Raw genomic sequence first — 24,904 nt, forward strand, 5'->3', positions numbered from 1 at the left:
CTAAAAACAGATATTTATACATAATATTTGGATAAATGAGCTATACATCCGTTCTACAAACATATTTTGATAGTGTTGATGGGCACTTTTCAGAAAGTTTAGCATTCCTTTTAGATTAAATAATTTCTTACCACATATATGTGGAGAGGAAAAGGAAGTAACAGGACTAAGATGTAAATTTGGAGCAAGCCTTTTATATTTAAACCACTTTTAAACATAAAACTCACCTGAGGTCATTTTGCTGAAGTCATCTATTTGAATTCAAAAATTTTGGGAAACGGACTTTGGCCCAGTGGTTAGGGCGTCCGTCTACCATATGGGAGGTCCGCGGTTCAAACCCCGGGCCTCCTTGACCCGTGTGGAGCTGGCCATGCGCGGTGCTGATGCGCGCAAGGAGTGCCGTGCCACGCAAGGGTGTCCCCCGCGTGGGGGAGCCCCACGCGCAAGGAGTGCGCCCGTGAGGAAAAGCCGCCCAGCGTGAAAAGAAAGTGCAGCCTGCCCAGGAATGGCGCCGCCCACACTTCCCGTGCTGCTGACGACAACAGAAGCGGACAAAGAAACAAGACGCAGCAAATAGACACCGAGAACAGACAACCAGGGGAGGGGGGTGAATTAAATAAATAAATATTTAAAAAAAAAAAAAAAATTTTAAAACTACATGAAAAACTTTAACTATTGAGACAAAAAAAAAGGGCACCATTCATTTTAATTATATGAACATGAATATTATAATTAATAGGACAGTCCTTTTGCTGCTGTTTTATATTGCTAGAAGGCAAAAATTCAGTAACTGTTATATACAAGATTTTTCAATCATTACAAAGTCTAGATATAGGACTAGTGATGGGTTTGTAAATGACATATAAAATTCACAGACATCGTATTTTTATGGGGTGCAATAATTTACTTTCCAAAGGATGCCTTTTAGTTGTTGTTGTGGCTTGGGAAATAACTATGACACAGAAATTTTTTTTTTTAGTTGGTACCAGGGATCAAACCTGGGACCTCATGGAAGCAGGTACTCAGCCACTGAGCTACATGCTCTCTGTGGCACAATTTAAAAATTTTTTTTAAAAAATTTACTTTATTCCTCCTTCTCCCAGATGGTTTGCTTGTCTGTCTGCTCACTGTTTGCTCGCCTTCTCCAGGAGGCACCAGGAACCAAACTTGGGACCTTCCTCTGACATGAGAGGCAAATGCCCAACAGACAGAGCCACATCTGCTTCCCGCGGGCTGCTGCGTCTGCTGGATCTTGTTGCAGTGGGGACAGTGTCTAGCTCTGTTGCATCAGGAGATGACATCTAGCTCTGCTGCGTCGGGAGGTGGTGTCTGCTCGTCTTCTTTTGGGAGGCACCAGGACCTGAACCTGGACCTCCCATGTGGTAAGTGGGCACCCAAGTGGTTGACCCACATCTGCTTCCCGCATGACTTCAATTTTAATGCTGAAATAGTCAACCGGATTACAGTAGAGGTGAGGGGACTAGGGACAAGTGTTTCTTCCTATATATTTGTTTCTAGGAGCCTGTATTTGCCTGAGTACCTTGACACCATGGTGATAGCTTAGCAACACCTAGACACAAATTAAGGTAAACTGTCATGCCAGTGTTTGATCATAAAAAGTTGGCAGGTAGGACACTGGGAAGGGAAATATAGATGTTCAAAGTTTAAGAAAAAGAGATCTGCTCTCTCTGTTACTTGCCCTTGTCTGTATTTTTATCTCATATACATTTTTATAGAAAATAGATGAGAATCTAAAAAAATTCTATAACCCAAATGTTATAACTGACCAGAAAAAAAAAAATGTATACCTTTCATAAATAGGAAAAACACAAAACTAAACACAAATTTCTTAAATAAGAAATAATGATCAAAAGGGTAAAAAGTGTTTTGCAAACATTTCAAAGTAATTTTTTTCCATACTAGAGACATTCAATTTCTGTTGATGGCTATTAGGAAGACAAGATTACATAAAATATGAATGCCTTTCACAGTCAGACTTGGATGACGCTATGAATCCTGTCACTGTAGAAGTTAATATACTATACGATGCTTTTTCACTATCTTCATCATGATAATTTCTTTGTAAAGCAGAGAAAATAAAAATATTCTGAAAGGAAGAGCATAACGTGGAAAGCTAGGAAAAAATATCACCTTCATTTTCAGAGCTATTGATTATATTTCACATACTTGTCAAAGAATGGTAAAATATAATTAAAGCAAATAGTAGTTAGCCAGTTGAAGAGAGACAGCAAATAGACTCTGACTTGTGTGCTAGCTCTGATCCATTAGTAGTGGCTGCCTAGAGCGCACCATGTTGAGGCTATTCTGAAGTTCTGTAGGGAAAAGTTCTGTGATTGATGAACGAATGTCTACTAGGGCTGGGAGGGAACTAGAGGGAAGAAGACCTGTTGAGTGGGATAGAAAATATGGAAGGGAAGGAAGGTTTGCTGACAACCCCTGAACATAAACTGTAAATTTACTGTCTTACATTTTATATTAAAATGTAAACCTTATTTTCAATATCATAATGTTTGGTACATCAGAAAAATTTTAAAAAATCATTTGCAGTTAAATTATCTAACTTAAACTCTGTGAAAACTAAACAAAAAAACAGATGCTCCTGGACAATATGCATGTTCAGTCTGTGGCTTCCTACAGCACCTGGCAGGCTACTGAGTACCCTCCAGAACCACTTAGTGAAGCCCACACTTAAAAGACTGATCGCCATAAAAATGTCTGGGTTTGTGCATGATGATGTGAGACTCAGGGAAGTTAAGTAACTTGCTTGTTAGTGGCAGAGCTGGGATTTAAAGACTCCAAAGTCCAAATTTAGTGCTTGGTAACAACTTATTCATCTGAGGAAAGACTTTGGGGGCCACAGAATACCATAGAGAAGCTGGTAAACTGTCAATTTCAGTATTGTTATTAAAAAAGAAAAGCAAAGTTCATGGGTCTGAAGATTACTACTGTCAAGATGGCATTTCTCCCCAAGTTGATTTACAGGGTCAGCACAATCTCTATCAAAATCTCAGCACGCTTTTTGTTGTTGTTGTTGTTGCAGAAATTGACAAACTGATGCTAAAAATTTCATGGAAATTTTTTTACCCAGAGTAGCCAAAACAATTTTGAAAATTAAGAAGTACAAGTATAAATGGGAAAATCTGAATTAGATTGGTGGATTGTATCAACATCCGTATCCTCGTTGTGATACGGGTAATATAGTTTTTTTTATTTTTTATTTTTAAAGTGGTCTTTTTATTTATTAATTTATTTACCCCCCTCCCCAGTTGTCTTCTCTCTGTGTCCATCTGCTGTGTGTTCTTCTGTCCATTTGTTTTTTTTTTTTTTGTTTTTTGTTTTTTTTTTTTTTATTTATTTAATTTCCCCCCCTCCCCTGGTTGTCTGTTCTTGGTGTCTATTTGCTGCGTCTTGTTTTTTTTTTTTTTTGTTCGCTTCTGTTGTCATCAGCGGCACAGGAAGTGTGGGCGGCGCCATTCCTGGGCAGGCTGCTCTTTCTTTTCACGCTGGGCGGCTCTCCTCACGGGCGCACTCCTTGCGCGTGGGGGCTCCCCCACGCGGGGGACACCCTTGCGTGGCACGGCACTCCTTGTGCGCATCAGCACTGCGCATGGCCAGCTCCACACGGGTCGAGGAGGCCCGGGGTTTGAACCGCGGACCTCCCATATGGTAGACGGATGCCCTAACCACTGGGCCAAAGTCCGTTTCCTCTTCTGTCCATTTGTATTCTTGTCAGCAGCACTGGGAATCTGTGTCTCTCTATGTTGCGTCATCTTGCTGTGTCAGCTCTCCATGTGCGTAACGCCATGGGTAGGTTGCACTTTTTTCGCATGGGGCGGCTTTCCTTACAGAGCGCAATCTTTGCGTGTGGGGCTCCTCCACATGGGCCACCCCTGCATGGCATGGCACTCCTTGCGTGCACCAGCACTGCACGTGGGCCAGCTTACCACATGGGTCAGGAGGCCCTGGGTTTGAACCCTGGACCTCCCATGTGGTAGGTGGGCGCTCTATTGAGCTAAATCTGCTTCCCTGGTAATATAGTTTTACAAGATGTTACCATTGGGGGAAGTGGGCAAAGGATACATGAGATCTCTGTATTGTTTCTTTTTAAAAAAAGATTTATTTATTTACTCCCACTGTTATCTGTTTTCTGTGTCCATTTGCTGTGCATTCTTCTGTATCTGCTTGTCTTCTATTTAGATGGCACTGGGAACTGATCCTGGGACCTTCCAGAGTGGGAGGTGCTCAATCTCTTGCACCATCTCAGCTCTCTGATTTCCTGCTTCTCTTATTGTTTCTCCTGTGTCTCTTTTTGTTGCGTCATCTTGCTCTGCCAGCTCTTCACTTGGGCCAGCTTGCCTTCACCAGGAGGCCCTGGGAATCAAACCCTGGACCTCCCATATGGTAGACGGGAGCCCAATCACTTGAGCCACATCTGCTTCCCTGTATATTTCTTACAAATGCATGTGAATATACAATTATTTCAGAATAAAATAGTTTAATTAAAAAATTTGTTAGAAAACGTATACTTCCCAATTTCAAAACTTAATATAAAGTTATAATAATCAAGACAGAGTGGTACTGGGTAAGGATGAGAATAGACAAAGAGATCAGTGAAACAGAATTCAATATCCAGAGATAAATTCTTACATTTATAGTTAATTGATTTTCCATGAAGCTGCTAAAGTTATTTAAAGGGGAAAGAATATTCTTCAGCAAATGGTTCTGGGACAGTTGGACATCCATATGCAAAAACCAGGAATTTAGTTCAGGGGTTTTCAATAGGTGCAGTTTTGCTCCCAAAAGGAGACATCTGGCAATGATTGTAGACAATTTTAGTTGTTACAGTTGGGGGGTGCCGATAACTGGCAGACAGTGGGTAGAAGATAGAAATGCTGCTAAACATGCTACAATACACAGGACAGATCCCCACAACAAAGAATGATCCAACCCATGTCAATTATATTAAGGATGTAAAACCCTGATTTAGGCCTCTTCCTCAAAACATACACAAAGGCAACTCAAAATGGATCATAGACCCAAATGTAATAGCTAAAACTACAACACTTGAAGAAAAATACATTAGAAAAGATACTCATGGCCTTCGGTTTAGTAAAGGTTTCTTAGATATGACCCCAAAAGCATGATCCATAGAAGAAAAACCTGAAATCAGACTTCATCAAAATTAAAAATTTCTGTACTTCAAAAGACACCATTAAGAAAATGAAGACAAGCCATAGAATAGAAACAAATATTTGCACACTGCACACTGGATAAAGGCCTTTTATCCAGACTAAATAAAAGAACTCTTATAATTCAATACTAAGAAGTCAAGCCACCTAATCAAGAAATAGGTGAAAGATTTAAATAAATTTATCAACAAGGAAAACGTTACAATGGCTAATAAGCACATGAGAAGGTCTGAACATTATTAGTCATTAGGGAAATGCAAATGAGAACCATCACAAGATACCATCTCTTTCCCACCAGAGTAGCTGTAGTAAAAAAAGGCAGAGAATACCAAGGGTTGACAAGGATGTGAAGAAACTGGAGCCCTCCTATTTTGCTGGTGGGAATGTAAAATGATACAGCTACTTCAGAAAAAGTTTGACAATTTCTAAAAAATTAAACATAAATTTACATTGTGGCCCAGGCATTTTACTTCACAGGTTCTACCCAAAAGAAATAAAAACATATGTCCATGCAAAGACTTATATGTGAATGTGAATGCTCACAGCAGCATTATTCATGATAGATAAAAAGTGGAAACAACCCAAACGTCAATCAACTGGTGAATCGATAAACAAAATATGATATATTCATACAATGGAATACTATTTAGCAATAAAAAGGGATGAACTAGTGATAAATTCTACAATATGGATGAACCTCAAATACATTATGCCAATGACAGAAACAAAGACACAGAAGGTTTCATATTATGTAATTTTATTTATATAAAATGTCTAGAAAAGGCAATCTATAGTGATAGAAAGCAGATTAGTAGTTGCCTAGGACTGAAGTTGGAAGTAGGGAGACTACAACTGGGCACCAAGGATCTTTTTGTTCTAAAACTAAATTGTGGTGGGATTTGCACAACTCTGTACATTTATAAAAATCACTGAATTGTACACGTGAGTTTTAGGTATGGAAACTGAACTTCATTAAAACTTAAAAAAAAAAGAACGTAATTAAAGCTATTATAATCTTTAAAAAAAGGAAGGAAAGAAAAGTAGGGTGTAGAACTGCATAAATAGTCAGCATTTCGAAAGCTCGTGATAAATTGGTATTAATCTATACAAGTGAGTTTAAGGTATTGTGCAATTTTTTGTTGTTTCCTATGGGAAAAAAGAAAAGAAGACCTAACACAAACAAGACAATAAGAACGAATGGCTCATACTGTTATAGCATTAAATGTTTGAATCAGAAAAAGATTATTTTTCCCTTTAAGTAAATAAACTTTTAAGAGTTTCCTTCTCCCAAGGCTGGCTTCTTGCCTTTTACAGAATGGTTTCCCTGATGTTCACCTGAAGCAGAAGCCATGGCAATTAAATGGAGGCCCTTTCCCACCCGAGGAGTCTATGAACTCAGCAAGAAGAAAGAAGTCATCATAGAAGTGTGGCTGGCTGAGAATTCACAGCTTAGCAAAACAAAAATATGTAAAGGGGTGATTCCATCCTGAGTATCATCCTGCAGGAATGGAGAGCCACTGAAACTGTACCAAACAAGAAGATTCATAATCTGAGTTGAAGAATTTTAAGAGAATTTGTTCTACAGTTTTAACCTACTGCTGAGGAGAACCTGCAGGCATACTGGTGTTCCAAGACACAGACTCTCTAAGTAGAAAATTGGAGGGTGACTCATAAAATATTTACCATATACCTACTTATAGCAAAGAAAGGAATGGGCATTCAAGTGTCTCATTTAGAATTTAAACTTTTCATTAATAAGGAAAGCTGTAGCACCATGAATATATGATAATTATGGGAAAACAGCGGGACACAAAGTTGAGTTTATACTCTAAGGACAATCATGCCAAAAAAATAAATAAATAAGATACACATGGGAGAAAAGGCTGGAAGAAATAAGAGTGAAATTGTAAAAATGATTACATTATGGTGGTGAGTATGAATGATTTTTTATTTTCCAGAATTTCAGTAATATGGTTATTTACTTAAATGTATTTAAAAAGTGAATTTCAAGGGAAGCAGATGTCCAAGCAATTGGGCTCCCATCTACAATATGGGAGGCCCCAGGTTTGATTCCCAGGGCTTCCTGGTGAAGGCAAGCTGGCCCGTGCCCACAGGGAGCTGATGGCCTGCACCTGCGGAGAGCTGATGGCCCACGCCTCTGCACTGTGGAGAGTTGGTGCATCAAGATGACACGACAAAGGAACATGCAAAGCAGAGACAGTGAGAGACGCAGCAGACCGCAGAGCTGAGGTGGCTTAAGCGATTAAGCACCTCTCTCCCATGTCAGAAGTCCCAGGATTGGTTCCTGGGGCCTCCTAAAGAGAAGACGAGAAGAGAAGACAAGCAGACACAGAAGAACGCACAGCAAATGGACAGAGAGAGCAGACAGTGAGCACAGGCGGCAAGGGCGGGGGTGATAAATAAAATAAATATTTTTTTAAAAAAAGTGAATTTCAAGCTACTCTTATAGTCAAGGCAGTAGAGAGCCCACACACTTGTTAGCTCTCAGGACACGCAGTGATGCTTGAATCAGGCCTTGGACATAAGCAGGTCAAGTTGAAAGAAAACTTATGTAGCTTTTCCATGGAGATGGAGTCAGCATCTCCAAAAAGAAAGAAAAAGAATGAAAGCCTAAGAAATGTTCTCTGTCTACAGAAGAGAAAGAACATTCCCACAGCAGTAATGACCTAAAACCTAGTACTCACTCCAGGGCTCTGACGGTAGGTAAGGTGGGCTGAAGGGAGAGGTGGGTCCCATGCTCAGTTCTGGCCTCTCCCTACTCTCCTGGGGTGAAACCTCTTGCTAAATCATCTTTAGAGGTCCCTTGGGAAAGACACATCCGAGTATGCAGACTATGTCGTTTTATTTGGGACACCAAAGTTTTGCTGCAGCAAAGGAAGCCACAACGGAAGAAACTTCAGGATTCTAGGGCATGGGTTTTTGGGCTCTGATGGAGGCCCAGGGCTTTCTCTATATGGTTTCATCATCCTTATCTCCCTAATGGGAAGGTAAGACCCATTCTGAAAGAATAAGCCAGTTAATTCAAAAAGGGATCAGAACTTAAGATAGGGAAGAAAAAAAGGTAAATGATGATTTTGTTTTGTGCTTTTAAGAGAAAGTGCAATTTTATTAATAGATTATTAAAAATAATGCAAACTATAATAATGCAGTATGTCCTCAATTTAAAACTTTTAAAAAAAGTGACAATTGTGTTTTCAGTTACTCAATTATATGAAATGGATGACACACACACACACAAAATCAACACAATAGTCCACCACTGGTCCTTTCATGCCTTCTACGAGACTGAGTGGCAGTTATTATAGGTTCTAGAAGTAGATGCTAGAGTTTTTTTCTACTGGTCAGAAAGGTGATCATAATAATAGGATTTCATTCAAATTAGGGCAACAAATGAAAGGGCAGGAAAGGTTCTTGAGGTAACTACAACTCCTGGAAGAAGCATCGAAAGGGTTTTCTGAAAAGCAAGGTTCCCCTTAGGGATGGACTTGCTAAATAACTAGAGCTGGGGGGAGAAAAGGTATCCAATAGCTGCGATTTTGTTGGCAGCTGTGATTTTGTTGGTTAAACACCAGCTCCCTACCCCCTAACACCTCCCCTCGCCCAAAAGAGACCCTGTCAAGTTTTGAAAGAAGATCCTCATGATTCAGATTACTTTCCTGTCACACGAGTTCAACATGTTGCATATGCTTGGGAAGCGGATTCATCTCAATGGATAGAGCATCCGCCTACCACATGGGGGTCCAGGGTTCAAACCTAATGCCTCCTGACCCATGTGGTGAGCTGGCCTACGTGCAGTGCTGATGCGTGCAAGGAGTGCCATGCCATGCAGGAGTGTCCCCCACGTAGGGGAGCCCCACGTGCAATGACTGCGCCCCGTATGGCGAGCTGCCCCAAGCACAAAAAGTGCAGCCTGCCCGGGAGTGTCGCCGCACACAAAGAGAGATGACGCAGCAAGATGATGCAACAAAAAGAGACAGATTCCTGGGGCCGCTGACAAGAATACAAGTGGACCCAGAAGAACACACATCTAATGGACACAGAGAGCAGACAACTGGGGGGTGGGAGGGAGGGAGGGAAGGGGAGAGAAATAAAAAGTAAATCTTAAAAAAAAAAAAAGTTGCATATGCTTAGCCTGAATGAATGTCTACATTTTACATTGATGTACCTAAGTTTGTAGGTGTCATCCACATCCTGGGCCACAGAAATAACTCCTACATAGATAAGATAAACAATGTCAGTGATTTAGTAATCATTTATTTTTAGGTGTGAATGGACAGAAACAAGAAAATAGGAAGAGAATTTAGTGTTATTATCAAGTAAAATTTACAACAAAGTTAATGCATTTAATGCTAGCCATAATCTTTACCTTCTTTCAAAGTAACTAATCATGAATGGGGCAGGAAACTACTTTGTAGCTTTTGGGTAAATGCAATTTAAATTTTTAGCCAGCCATGCCTGTAGGGGTGGGTGTAAGGAAGAGTTGCATCAGATTAGGAGACAAGAGTGGAAGAAGAGAAGGGGAGAAGGGGGCAAGAATCAAAATGGAGGCAGGTCACTGGAGCCCATGGGGAAGCTGCACTTGGCAATCTGAAATGCTGCAGAGAAGGGGAGGGTGCTGAGAGCTGGGATGAGCCTTGCAAATTTCACAGTAAGGGCATCATCTGTGAACATTAAGAAGGGGTGTGTTAAGTTCATGTGTCAACTTGGCTAGGTTACGGTGTCCAGTTTTTTGGTCAAGCAAGTACTGGTCTGATTGATACTGTAAAGCTATTTCAGGGATTTAAATCATCAGTAAGTTGATTGAATTTGTGGGTGATTGCATCTACAATCAACTGAGGAGACTGCCTTCAACAAGAGAAGTTTCATCCAATCAGTTGAAGGCCTTAAATGAAGAAGTGATGATTTCAGCAGTCAGAAGAGAGAATTTCCATCTCTACTTCAGCAAGCCAGCTTCTCCTGGGGAATTCATCTATAACCTTCATTGGAGTTTCCACAGTCCTTTGGAATTTGGACTTATCCAAAAGAATTGCAAGACACAATTCTTAAAAAAATCTTATGATATTTACATAACATATCTATGTATATTTCCCACGCATTGTTTCCCTAGAGAACCCTGACTAATGCAGCGTGTCTGAAGAGGAGTGCTGTGAGAGACCTGATACATTTGTTCCACAAGTATTCTCTGAGTGTATAAAGTGCTAGTGCTGATCTAGCTGGTGGGGCCTGGTAGTGAATTACCGGTTGCAAGAGTTAAAGAGTTAGTAGATAGAAATGTTTGTTGATAATGCTGGAAGGAAATAAATGAAGGTGGAAAGAGGAAATTTTATCTTAGGTACATGGAGAACTGAACACATTCATAGCCAGTGGAAGAGACACTGAAGATTCAGGAATAGAGACACAGGCAACAGGCTGGAGATCTTTGGTTAAAAAGACCTTTGGGGAAGGAGAGGGGTGGCAGGGGCCCAGCCATCAGAATGAGGTCCCTGGTCTTCTCTGCCAGTTTCTGCCTCTGTAAATGGAGGATGTTACTAATTCCAGAAAGCATTTGTGGGAATTAAACAAGATAGTGTAGTTAATGGCCTACCAGAGGCCCCTCACTAATGCAGCCTTAATTATACTGAATCAAGAACACTGTCAGCGAGGAGAGTACGGGCGAGATTAGGGGCCTGAGGTGAGTGAGGAGACCTTCCAGGGCCACTCATTCAACCTTTGTTACCTCCACTGGCCAAACTCGCGCAGGTGTGATTTAGGAATGTGTGAGGTGTGATTTAGGAATGTTTCTCTGCCCCAAACTTCTCCTTCGAAATTGTCTGAAATTATGAAGTTTAATTTGAGCTAATAAATAAATATGTATCCCTGAGAAGGGGCTTAGGGAAAGGCTATCAGTTTTTTATACTTTAGAGTGAAATAGCCAACATGTTAGGTTTTAGGGAAGCTTCCCAAGATGCCGAGGACACGAGAGAAGTCTCCTAACTTTGACCTGAGGAGAGATGCGAACATCCGCGTGGGCCTGGGCAGAACTCTGAAGCAGGCCATCACGGTCACCACCAGCAAGGGCGGGCTACCGCTCCCAGGGAGCTAGGCTAGCAAGGTCCTGGAGATGGGATGGAGGACACAAAGGCTGGGAAGGTAGTGACAAAAGGAAGGTCAGAAAGGGCCCAAGGAAAATAGAAAGGCAGGTGCTGAAACAGAAGAGTCCAGGATTACAAATCGTCTAAAGGAGAGCTGGGAATATTTTAGATTATCTCTGAGGCAGTTTAGCAAGAAGTTTGCCATTAAGTTTTCTGTATTTCCTCAGAGCTGCCTCTTTGGGTTTCGTTTTCCTGCCTCCTTGATTCTAGCAGAGTACTTTTATTGGTCAGACAGAAATGCCAAACTTTTAGAAAATAAGACTAAGCTGGAAGAGACTTTGCACTTTATCTCATATAACTCATTTTACAAATGAGGAAACTGAGGCTCAGAGAGCAGTGACTTGTTGAAGGTCACACAGCAAACCAGTTGCTGAACAAAACAATGCTGCTTTGTGCCCTGTAGTACCTAATCACTTGCTTCATAAAATGTAAAGCCCACTGAAGTTCCTGGCCATGCAAAGAAGACAAAGTATTACTCTTTCTTTGTAGAAGTTAATGATTAAAACTTACTCTGATCTAAAACAACTTAACCACAGTTACTAAGCCAACATCAGCAAGAAAAGAATTAAAACAGAAGAGTGTTCTCTTAAGCTAAATCTATAGACCTTCAAATTGTAGTAGCATAAACTGTACAATTACAATACCTCAAATGCACTTAAAAATATTTCCTAATAGAGTACGTGACCCTCTGTAGCTACGTATTTCTCTTCATTGCCTGCCACATGCTGGCTCCTGATAAAAACAGTTTTGTAACTTTTGGGGAGAAGAATTTAACTAAAATCACTTTACCTAGTGTCTGAGCGAACAAGGTAATAAAATCTGTTTGCTGTGTTCGCTGTCTCCTGAAAGGGCTGTAATTACACCACATACGGAAGGTAGCTGAGTCTCAATCTAGATCATTTATGTAAACTCAGCCTTCTTGTCAACGGTATTCTCATATTGCATGCATGCAAACCACAAAAATCATCTCCTATGAACCACACAGAGACAGTGTCCGATTGCAGGGCTGTGAGATTGCTTATATTCTTTCTGTAATTGGATGTCTGTGGTTCAAGACTAAAATCTGACATTCTGAGGTTAAAAGAAAAATCTCATCAATGAACTCCCTAGTACAACAGTTGTGATGACTGATATTGTAAAAATTAACAGAATTCTCTATACCAAACGACTATAAATTAATATATTTTGCTTGAAAAATGCTCCTCAAAAAAAAAAAAAAAAAGATGTTTGGCTCTCTGAAATGGTATATTAAAAAAAAACACACAAAAAACTGGCCTTCAAGAAAAACAGGCAATTCCTAATAAAACCAATTGAACATTTGGTAACATTTTAATCTCTTACTTAAAATATTTGACATTTTTCAGCAATTTCTCAGAAAAAAAATCTTACAAAACCCATGAAACACAGTAGATCTATATCATATTTATAAACAGTATAGAGACAGAATTGCAAGATGGCAAATAAAGCATATTTTCTCTTACTTCATGGAACTACCCGTTGTTATAACAAATTGGTCACTAATTTTTGAATTGACAATCCTCCCTGGCTGGTATTGATGGTGTTTCTCTTGACACCTGCAGCTTCCAGCTTGTTCTGTCCTCACTAGCAGGAAAACCACAGGCCACCGCCCTGGCGCCATCCCTGGCTCGGTCCAATCAATACGGACTTATTTCCTGTCCATTTGCTGAGGTCACAAGAGTGAATCTCATTAATTATTTCTGCTGCTGCAGCCTCAAGTGTGCTTCTGGCGTGACAAGTGAAAACTGCTTGACCTTTTTTTCTTCGAATTTTGTTTGTAGCAGTTCCAAAAATAAGGCAGTATTCATTTAGCAATGCAATAAAAGGAAGAAATAAATGTACATATATATATATTTAAGTAATCAACCCCTTTAGATATTTTGAGATGAAAGCTTTCCCAATCACCTGATTCCCTAGCTTTTTTGGCAAATGAACAATAGTGTCTTTTTAAATTTGGTGTCATGAAAATCTGGTCACAGCAAACACAATGTTTTCTAAAGCAGATCTGGCCTCCGAGGGAGGAAAGCTCTCCAGGGCCTCCAGTGCTTTGTTTCCATGGTAACGACACAGGTCAATAGCTGAAGTCACACCTTTGCCAGCTTTGATTGTTTCGCGCAACTGTTAAGAAACAAATGTACAATAAAAGTCAGTTATACAGGAAGTAATTGTTCAATAAAAGTCAGGTGTACAGTACGCCCCACAATTAAACTGGAGAGAGGAAGTGGGAAAACAAAGAAGGGGAGGTATGTATAGACTCACAATTTCTGCTGCGTTATCTCAAGGTAAAGAGGACATCATTCCCCAAAGATCTGGAGGCATTAATGTTCCCCAAGGCAGCTTGGTGTCTGCCTCCCAAGCAGCACAATAAGCTCCAAGCAGCCTAATTACACCTCCTCCCTGACTCCCACCCCTTGATATCTTGCAATGTGCCACTGGTGGGGGATGGTGGTAATGAGGCTGGGGTGGGGGGTATTAACATCCTTGGTATTTTGAATTCTGCAGCCTCATCTTTTTATTTGAGGATGGCTTCATTAACATTCTAGTTAGTCACTTACTATTTTTTTTTTTACACCACATGTTGACACAATAGTCCATATGAAAATTTAAGAAAGACACATAATATTAGATCTGAATGTCACATTTTAAAAAGTAAAAGACTTTATTTGACTGGGAAAGATGAACTAAAATGCCCTTTGTAAAGAATAATGTAAACTCTTGCCTACAAACGGAGTTGCTTTCCAACCCCTTTCTTGGGCATCAGGAAAGGACCACTAAAATGGTGACAGTTTAGAGCTGAAAAGACATGCAATGATTTGGTCTGCTTGCTTTCCCTTGCTCCAGTTTTCCTCAGTGAATGCCTCAAATGTCTGCCTAATCCCCTAAGTGAGGAAGCTGGGAGTCCTTGTCTTCCCATCCAGTCAGGCACCATGGCAGTCCCAGTGTTGCTCACCCACAAGTGAACTTTCTGGTTCTAGTGGTTGGGTGGGGCCATGTGACAAGTTCTAGTTCACTGTGACTGATACCTGTCACTTTTAGGCTGCAGCACTGAAATGCCCAAGTAAGACCCTCTGGAACTTTAAAGAAGTTCCTCAGCCTAATAAGCGTCTATGACCCGTGATGAACATGTAGTGTGGGCAAGAAGGAAATCTTTGTTGTTTTAAGCCACTGAGATCGTGGGGTTGTCTGTAGCCACCTTGATTGTGTACAATCACCAAGTTCTAGCCATTCTATCCCCTTCATAGCTCTCAAATTTATTTCCTACTTTTCATTCCCATTGTCACTACATTAGTTCAGGCTATCGTCATTCCTCACCAGGATTCTTTTTTACAATCACCTCCTAAAGAGTCTTCCCACCACCAGCTCTGAGCCCCTATGCTGCCAGGGAGATCTTTATAAAATGCAAATATGCTTTTGTTTTAAAACCTTCACAGCCTTCCAATAGCCTTAAAAAAAAGTCCAAGGAAGTGGCTCAAGTGACTGGGCATCTCCCTCCCACAAGGGAGGTCCTGGGTTTGGTTCCTAGTGCCTCCTAAAAAGAACAGAGAGCAGACAGCGAGTGCAAACAATGGGGGGTGGGGAGTGGGGGGGAATAAATAAATAAAATAAGTCTTTAGAAAAAAGAAAATGAAAAAGAAAAAAGCCCAAGATCTTTCAAGAGGCATAGAAGTCCCTTCCTGACCAGACCTAGCTCTAGCCCAACATTGTTGTTCTAACTTTTCCCCCTTTCATCATACATTTAGGGCAGGGGTTTCTTAACAAGGGGTCTGTGAGCTTGAATTGAAATTCAAAAAAACATTACTCGTGCGGGATCGTGTTGGCATCGTGTGATATATTTATTAAATAATACGCAGAATAGTGTGGACTTAGTAAGGGGTCCATGGTTTTCACTTGACTGACAAAGGGGCCCATGGAACAAAAAAAAGTTAAGAACCCCTGATTTAGGGGAATAACTTGCAGTTCTCAGAGGTGAACTACCATCTCTCCTGAGGCTCTCCCACCCTCACCTAACTATGCTCTTCAAATGCTACTTGGGGAGAATGTACTCGGCAGGAAGAGGAACCCCTCTTCTTCGGGGCTCCCATAGCACCCCGTGCCTAGCAAATATGGAGCACAGCATTAATTAACAGAGTTGCATGTTAATTCTCCACTTATTTCTCTATGTCTCCATTAGACTTTAAACTATGAATAATGCATGAAACTTGAACAAATAAATAACCTGGTTTATTCCTTTACTTACTAGGACAAGAGAACAGGAGTTCAAAGAATTTCAAACAACCCACCCAAAATCATTATGGATATGTGAAAGCTGAGATCAGAAACAGGTTTTCTTTCTTTTTTAAAAAAATGTGGTGTATATACAATATATGGTGGTATATATGTATGTATGTGGTATATATACAATATAACATTTCCTGTTTTAACCACTTTCAAGTATACAGTCCAGTGGTGTTAACTATATTCACCAAGTTGTGCTACAATACATCACCATTATCCATTATCAAAACCTTCTTACCACCCCTAACAGAAACTCTCCACCAATTAAGCATTAACTCCCCTACCTTGATAACCTGTAATCTTCTTTTGGTCTCTATGGATTTGCATATTCTAGTTAATTCACATAAGTGAGATCATACAATTTGTGTCTGGTTTATTTCACTCAACCTGATGATTACAAGGTTCATCCATTTTGAAGCATGCCTCAGAACTTCATTCCTTTATATGGCTGAATAACAAAACATTCCACTGTATATGTATTCACATACAGTGAATACTTGTTTATCCATTCATCTGTTAACAGACACTTAGGTTACTTCTACTTTTTAACTTTTGTAAATAATGTTTCTATGAACATTGGTGTACAGTTATGTTCAAGTCCCTGCTTCCATTCTTTGGGGTTTATATACCCAGAAATATACTGTCAGGTCATATGGTAATTCTATATTTAACTTTCTGAGGAAACACCAAACTTTTCCACAATGGCTGCACCATTTAACATGCCTACCAACAATGCTTGAGGGTTCCTATTTCTCTGAATCCTCATTGTCAGCACTTGTTACTTTCCTTTTTTTAAAAAAATAATAGCCGTCCTAACAGGTATGAAATGGAGAAGTCAGGTTTTCTAATGCCCAGTCTAGAGGCACTTAAGACTATACTCCCCAGATTCTCAGCACCCCACAGATATTGCTACACTACAGGCCAGCTTTGGGGACCTTTTCAGCCGAGGGTTCCCTAAGTCTCTCGCCAATCACTGAATGTATAGAGGCAACAGATGGTGTTAGGTGTCAGAGATGGCCAGATTCAAACTCCTACTCTAGTTTTACATATCAGTCCTGTGGAGGCCTTTTGGGGGACCAAATGAGACAGCAAATATGTTTGACAGTGTCTAAAATACTATAGATGCTTGAAATGACTTAGTTTCCCCATTCCTCAAGCCAATAACCAAGAAAGTGACCCCATTCACAAAGATCAAGTCTTTTTGACTTGACATACAACTTCGAAGGCAGCTGAACCTGAATCAGACCAGTCTTAAAGATAAGACAAAACAAAACAAAAACATATTTCCCCTATTTTAGTTATCGTTAATCTCCCTAAATTTAAGCCAGACACGTCAGCATTTTTCTCTAATTTTAGCCTACTAGGTAGATACCTTCAGGCATGTGGGTATCAATATGACTGGATTATTGTTCAATTTATAAGTATTAACTGAACGCCTACAATGTGTAAAGAGTAGAATGATCCTTTTCTTCTTTATGGGGCAGGAGCTAATTAAGGGTATACTGTGAAAAGGAGCAAAACCAAGGTACAAAATATAGGGATAGGGAAGTTCAGAAAAATATGAGGCCAACATTAAACGGGAGAATTCAAGAAGGCCTGTCCGAGTAAGTGGGATTTGAGGCATGTCTTGATTATATGAATAACCACATGGGGATGGCGGCAGCGGGGGAACTACAGGGAGAGCAAACAGCTTGAGCAAAGTCAACAGAGGAGACCAAGAAGTGCAGTGTTCAGCAAATGAAAACAGATCTGAGTGACACTGCTTGGAGGAGCATGTGTCAGGGGATCCAGGAAGGTTCTGAAAACTAGACTAAGAAAACTGAACTTTTTTTTTTTCCAACTTTAATTAGAAAATATTTCAGAACTACAGAAAAGTTGAAAGACTAGTACAGGAGTGGGCAAACTATGGTTCCAGGGCCAAATATAGCCTGTCTGCTTTGTAAATAAAGTTTTGTTGGAACATAACTATTCCCATTCCTTTTGGTATTATCTACGACTGCTTTTGCACTATAATGGCTCTTTGGGGAGGTGTGCATGGAGGGAAACCCCCTATTTGCAGCACTTCTAGATTTCTGTGGTATTAATATTCTTACCATGGCTGATTTCAGGCTTTCAACAGCTGTGGGATTCACAAAATTCCTAAATATTTAACAATAGGCTCTGAACTTAGAACTCTGCCTCTGCACATCACTAGCTGCAGGACACAGCATTCTTGTTTTGGCATGCATCTCACAAGAGAAAAATATTATCCTCTATAATCATGATACTATTATCACAGCTAGGAAAAGTAACAAAGATCCTCTAAAATATCTAATCCATGTACAAATTTCCTAATTGGCCCCCAAAACGATCTTTTTTTAAGCTATTTTTTCCGAACCATGATCAACCCTGGTTTACACATTATATCTATTAGTATGGCACTTTCTTTTTTTTCCTCCATGACACTGTCATTTTGAAAAGATGAAGCCAGCTGTATTGTACAAAGTTCGGCATTTTCTGATTTTTCATTAAGTTTGATCTGCTATACATTTTATTCAGCCAGGCTCAGCTGAATATTTGATGGTGACTTACATGATATTTAACTCTATGATGAAGGGTAATTCAGATTAGGGCAATGACAGGAGGACATCAATGACAGTTTTTTTTAAATCCTGAAAGAGTTCATTTCTCTCACTGAAGGTCTATTTAACTTTCAGTCAGTTTTCAGATCTGCTGTCCCCAGAACTGGGCTCACAGGGCTTTGCCTACCAAGGGACCTGAGAGCTTCTATGTTGAAAATACTTATTTTATAAGTCACCAGTACTAAACCTTCTTGGATGATATTATTCCTTACAGACATCTATCTATGAACACTCCCAATAGCTAAACATAAACTATTAGCTGAAAGAAAATCCTTTAGATATAACTAATAAAGCACAAATGAAATTAATTTTTACTACAAACTAAAATATGCAATGAGTCTGTCTTACAAAAAAAAATCTTGACCTTTGTAAACAAATGTGATGAAAGACAAGTTAAGTTGGGTTTCTCAAACCTGGCTTACCATAGACTTATCTGGGGAGCTTTAAAATACAAATACCTACACCTCACTCCTGGAAATGGATTCACTAAGGCCAGAAAAGTACTTCTTAGGTCATTGCAGTGATTAGCTAGATTTGGGAAGTACTCCACTCGCTAGGGTATGTAACTTTGAGTTACCATTTTTTAAAATAGTTGAGTGTTGGCTTTACACTGTTCTAGCCACACTTTTACCTGGTCGTCTCTGCAATGATCAAATTCAATGAAAACAAGCATTAACTGGACACCTATATGGCCTAGGCACGCTAATAGAGGCTGGTTATACTGAGAGAAACACAGTTGCTGCTTCCCAGGACTGCCTGTTTGAGGGCAGTCATAGGCTGTAAAACCAGACAGGGTTGAGTGGAACACTGAGGGGATGGAACCATGACCTTGGTTCTAATAGATACAAAAGAAAAGAGCACACTTAAAAAAAAAAGTTTTGCCACTTCTGCTTTCACCCATGTTTTCATTAGACAAAGCCCAAATTGACACATGGTCAGAACTTTCCATGTTAAGATGTGGTTCAAAGTGCTTGCATGCCCACTCTGGTCTTTGTGGCCTGAAAAAATACTTTAGCTGGAGGATAAACAGCACGAAAAATACAAAAAGGTTAGACATAAAGTTTGTGTTTTATTTCCCCTGACATAAGCACTTTAGGGCACTAATATAATTAAATCTCTAATTAAGTCAACTGAATAATTATATAAGAGTAGCAGCACCTAAAATAAATTAAGTCCAAATCCCCTGCTAGAGGATCCAATTAAAAATAGTAACAAAAAGAGACAAGAATGCAAAGTATTTAAAGTTAAGTACATTATTATTTAACATTTATTAAACACCTTTTGAGTGATAACGTTGCTCTTAAGAGCCTCCCCTCTTTTTTTTGAGGTCCTGGGAATTGAACCCAGGACCTTGTATCAGGGAGGCTGGCACTCAACCACTGAGCCACATCAGTTCCCCTGAGCTGGCTCCCTCATCTGTTTGCTTGTTGCTTATTGCTTGCTCATTGTTTGCTCTTTGTCTGCTTATTGTTTTTTCTTCTCACTGTTGTCTACTCATTGGTTTTGCTCATTGTCTGTTTTCTTTAGGAGGCACCAGGAACCAAACCTGGGACCTCCCGTGTGGGAGGTGGGCTCTCAACTGCTTGAAACACATCTGTTCCCTGCTCGTTTGTTTTTGCTCCTTGTCTGCTCATTGTCTGTTTTCTTTAGGAGGCACTAGGAACCAAATCTGGGACCTCCCATGTGGGAGGCAGGCACTCAGCTGCTTGAGCCACATCTACTCCCCTTAAGAGACCCTTTTGAGAAAATCATTGTGTGCTTCTGAAAACTAGCTCAAAGGTGCTTTTAAAATAGTAAAGAGGAGAGTGATGTAGCTTTAGTGGTTGAGTGTCTGCTTCCCATGTATGAGGGTCCTGGGTTCAATCCCCAGTACCTCCTAAAAATAAAATGAACAAACAAAAAACCAACACTCATTGGGGAGTAGGATGTAGCTCAGTGGTTGAATGCCTGCTTCCCATGTAGGAGGTCCTGGGTTCAATCCCTGACACCTACTTAAAAAAAAATTACACACACACACACTCACACATCTATGAGAACTAAGGGTTTTATGCCTTCAAGAACTCTCTTACAATGCTAGGCTTTAAACTACAACACTAAAAATACCAATTATATGGAGTTTAGCCATTTCTTGGAAATGAAGGAGAATGAAGGGGAACTAGTATTAAATGACAGAGGAACCTCTGATTGAGATGAGCCTGGCATGGGTTCTAGGTAGCTTTAGGAGACATAGAAATAGCACCTACTTTTGCCCAGTGAAACCAGAGAAAGACTTTAAGGCTTGGAAGAAACCCTAAGCATGATCTCATTTTCTCACCTCATTTTTGCAGGAGAGGAAATTAGGGTGGGAGATGCTAAGTGATATAGATGAAAGTCCATAGCGAATTTGTGAAATAGCCTGGGTTTCATACTACAGCAGTGGAAAAGGGATGGAGATAAGCCCAAATTTTCCTTCATCTACTAAACTGAGTGTTTAGAGAGAAGAGGGATGCTAAAACTCAGCTGAAACACGGGGTAGGCCTTGTTCCAAAGAAATAGTATAAAAGAAAGTGAGAGAGTATAAAATGTGTTAGAATTTTTCATGGCTAAAATCATCTGGATGAGGGTAAAAAGAGACAAATGCTATGGGAGGAGACCACATACCTCCTAAACAGGCAGTGGAAGACCACCATGCTTCCTAATGGAAATTACAAAGCTGGTTGAAAGGCAAGAGGCAGTAGAGATAAGAGACTTCAACCTTTGGATGTCTGCTAGAACTCCCTCTCTATAACTGATAAATTCTTTATTCTTTATTTATTTCCTCCCCCGTGCCACCTGCGCTTGCTGTTTGCTCTCTGTGTCCATTTGCTGAGCGTTCTTGTGTCTGCTTGTCTTCTCTTCTTCTCTTCTCTTTAGAAGGAATTGGGAACCGATCCTGGGACCTCTGACGTGGGAGGGAGGCACTCAATCACTTGAGCCACCTCAGCTCTCTGGCTTGTTGTGTCTCTCATTTGTCTTTGCTCTGTGTCTCTTTTTTTGTTTTATCAGTTAGCAGTGCAGGCCAGTGTTCCACTGTGCGGGCCACCTTTGCCTTCACTAGGAGGCCCTGGGAACCTAACCTGGGACCCCCCACATGGTAGTCAGGAACCTAATTGCTTGAGCCACATCTGCTTCCTTGATAAATTCTTGATGTGACTGAGCGATAATCTTATGTATCAGAAGGCAGAAGAAGCATTTTTCACTAATTATGTCAACAAAATTGGATGTAAAAGTGATAGGAATCTTGCAAAGAAAGTAATGCCAACTAGGAATTAGAATCAAAGAAAAGGAAGAGTGGCAGGTGTTTGCAGACTATACACTAAGAAAACGCGCTGCAAAAATAGTTCAGAGAAAAGATTGCCATGATTCCAAGAGAATGTAAGTGGAAATATAGTTCAGGGGTGATGGGCGCCTCTGAGAAATCAAATTCTGACATAATTAATTATGAGAGAGACAAAAATAAGAGGCTATAGAATAAGTTCTCTCAGGGTTCAGATTATAAAAGGCCCAGCAGTAAATGTAGGAGTAACATGTAGTCAATTCCATTGTTGAGCCCTCTTTGAGCACCTGCGCTGTCCCTGATCTGAGGAGCAGACAAAAGAGGGGTAGAGAGCTGTAAAAATTATGTTGGGAATTCACCCCTAAGTCTTATTATCACTAGGATTCTTATCACAAATGCTTTTAAAGTGCTGTACCTGATATAAACATGTTCAGAAACCAACAATCTTGTCAGTAAGGCCAAAGTCCAGAATACACAAAAGACTGGTGGGGGTAGGGATGGAGGTGAATATGGGGAAGAGGATAATGGCAAAAATAAGAGGTGTAAAAATGTAAAAGGCAATATGTTGAGCAAGAAGAAAAAGAACGCTCAAATATTTGCAAAAGAAAAGAATGAGCAGAACACTGTAATGAACACCAACAACAAAAAATAGGGAAGAGGATGTGGCTCTTCCACATCCTCTTGGATGGGGCTTCTGCCTACCACATGGGAGGACCTGGGTTCGATCCCTGGGGCCTCCTGGTGTAAAAGAAGAAGAGAAAGTGTGCCTTCATGGTGAGCCAGTGCACTTGGTGGGCTGAGTGCCCGCATGGTGAGCCAAGTGCCTGCACAAGTGCCCACGTGGTGAGCCAGTGCCTGTGCAAGTGAGTCACGCAGCAAGATGATGACAAAACAAAACAGAGACAAAAGGGAGAGTCAAGGTGAAACGCAGGAGAAACCAGGAACTGAGCTGGCACAACTGACAGGGAAACCTCTCCACATCAGAGGTCCCCAGGATCGAATCCTGGTGAATCCTAGATGAGAAAAAATGAGAAGAGAAGACAAAAAGAGAAATAGATAAAGAAGATCACACAGTGAATGGACACAGCAAAAACAGCAGGGTGTGGGGAGGGGGAGAGGAAGGGGGAAAATAAATAAATAAATCTTAAAAAAAATTCCAATAAGAGAGGCCTTTAAGGACTAAATGTATGTTCAAATAGCCCTTTCTAGGATGTGAGGGTAGGCCATGGATTTAGCTACTGTCCTGAGCTTCACTTTTCTTCTGCCTTCTGATAACCCTCCCTTTCCAAGATCCTCCCACGAACCCTCTACCCATTCCAGACATTATGATTTTCTAGAAAAAATAACTGCATAGCGCCCTATCTACCCTCTTCCCACTAGCACCATTCCTCCTCATTTTGTCTCAGGTTCCTGTCAGACCCTTATCTCACATGCTGCTGTAAGACCTAGTTCCCTAGCCTACCGCACCCTTGGTGAGCATCCCCCACCTCTGTCCTGCTCTTATGGGCGTGGAAGGCACATAAAAGCACATCCCAGCCAGAAACAAACATCAGAAATGGGAAAAGGGCTGGAGACTGCAGACTGACTATTGTCTTCAAACAGAGGACAAAAGAAAAAAAAAAACAAGGACAAATGTGCATTCTGGAACACAGACTAGTGAGTATGTTGACAATGGCAGGAATCCAGGGGAGGTTATTAAACTGATGGCTTGTGAGCTCCAGAAAAAAACGGAGTGGTGATCCTGGTCCCAGAACAAAGAGTAAGTCATGACAAAGTTCTCTAATTTTTCTTTTGATATGGCCATTGACTGTCAGCTCCCAAAATACCAGAGAGAGAGAGAGAGAATATTTTGATTTAGTAATTTAATTCTTCATGGATAAGGCAGAAAAATGTGATCTGGATTACAGTATGGTTATATGGATTCAAACATGTAAAACAACTATTCCTAGAAAATATTCAGCAATGGATTTATAAATAAGCAGGAAGCAATCTCTAGTGTTGTGCTACCAGGATTCAATAGTTAATTTCCTTCCCTTACTACAATTCTATAAAGATGAAAAGAAATGCATATTACATTTTCAGATGTCACACAGCCAAGAGAGATAGCTAACACATGAACAGCATCAAAATTTTAATGGTTTTTACCCAGGGCATTTTTAGGGCATTGGAATTGTTCTGCATGATACTGCAATGACAAATACTTGACATTATACATTTGTTAAAGTCTATAAGACTGTAGAGTGCGAAGTGTAAACCATAAAGCAAACTATAGACCTTGATTAGTAGCAATACTTCAATACTGGTTCACTAATTTTAACAAATGTACCACACTAGCGTAAGATGTTAATAGTAGGCAGAAATGTGTGTGTGTGGGGGGGAAGGTGTTATATGGGAAATCCCTATACTTAAAAAAAAATTTTTTTTTTTAGGAGTTACTGGGGTTTGAAACTGGGACCTCATACATGGGGAGCAGGCACGCAACCACTGAGCTACACTAGCTCCCCAAGACCCCTATACTTTTTTTTTTTAGGTGGTACTGGGGATTGAACCTGGGACTTCATACATGGGAAGTAGACACTCAATTACTGAGAAACACTGCTCCCCAAATATCTTAAATTTCTTTTTTTAAAAATATCTCTCCCTCTGAGATGCCTCCTTCATCTGTTTGCTCATTGTTTTTGCTCATTATCTGCTTGCTGCTTTTGCTTATTGTCTGCTCACTTCTTGTTTCTTCTTTAGGAGGCACCAGGAACTAAACCTGGTACCTCCCGTGTGGAAGGCTAGTGGCCAACTGCTTTAGCCACATCCGCTCTCTGATTGGTTTGTTTGTTTTGTTTTTGTTCACTGTCTGCTAGTCTTGCTTGTTATCTGCTTGTTGTTTGTTTGTCTTCTTTAGGAGGCACTGGGAACTGAACCTGGAACCTTTCAATGGGGGAGGCAGGGGCCCAACTGCCAGAGCCACATCCATTCCCCCTTAAATTTATTATTTTTATTTTACTTTTTGGCGGTACTGGGGATTGAACCTGGGACCTTGTACATGTGAAGCAGGCGCTCAAACTCTGAGCTACACATGCTCCCCACTCCCACTCCCCAGACTTTTTTTAAAGATTTATTTATTTATTTCTCCCCACCCCCTCATTGTGTGCTCATCTTTTTAGGAGGCACCAGGAACTCAACCTGGGACCTCCCATGTGGGAGATAGACACCCAATTGCCTGAGCCACCTCCACCCCCTGCTTTGCTGTCATGTCTGTCATTATGTTTTCCTCCTTGTGTCTCTTGTTGTATCATCTTATTGCATCACCTTGCTGTACCAGCCCATAGCATCAGCTTA

The 24,904-nt window shown here is 40.5% G+C and overlaps 1 protein-coding gene across 3 annotated transcripts in view; it reads right to left on the reverse strand.

Moving 5' to 3' along the window:
- Positions 1 to 9,467: 9,467 nt before the first annotated feature.
- The window catches only part of PDSS2 (decaprenyl diphosphate synthase subunit 2), a 328,334-nt gene continuing 312,897 nt past the window's right edge, over positions 9,468 to 24,904 (reverse strand). For all 3 annotated transcript variants that reach the window (XM_058307221.2, XM_058307222.2, XM_058307223.2), the window contains one exon: positions 9,468 to 13,498. In XM_058307221.2, coding sequence (XP_058163204.1) covers positions 13,340 to 13,498 — 159 coding nt within the window. In that variant the 3' untranslated portion in view covers positions 9,468 to 13,339. The remainder of the gene's footprint in view (positions 13,499 to 24,904) is intronic.

Source organism: Dasypus novemcinctus, chromosome 11 (assembly GCF_030445035.2).
Source record: "Dasypus novemcinctus isolate mDasNov1 chromosome 11, mDasNov1.1.hap2, whole genome shotgun sequence".
NCBI lineage: Eukaryota > Metazoa > Chordata > Mammalia > Cingulata > Dasypodidae > Dasypus > Dasypus novemcinctus.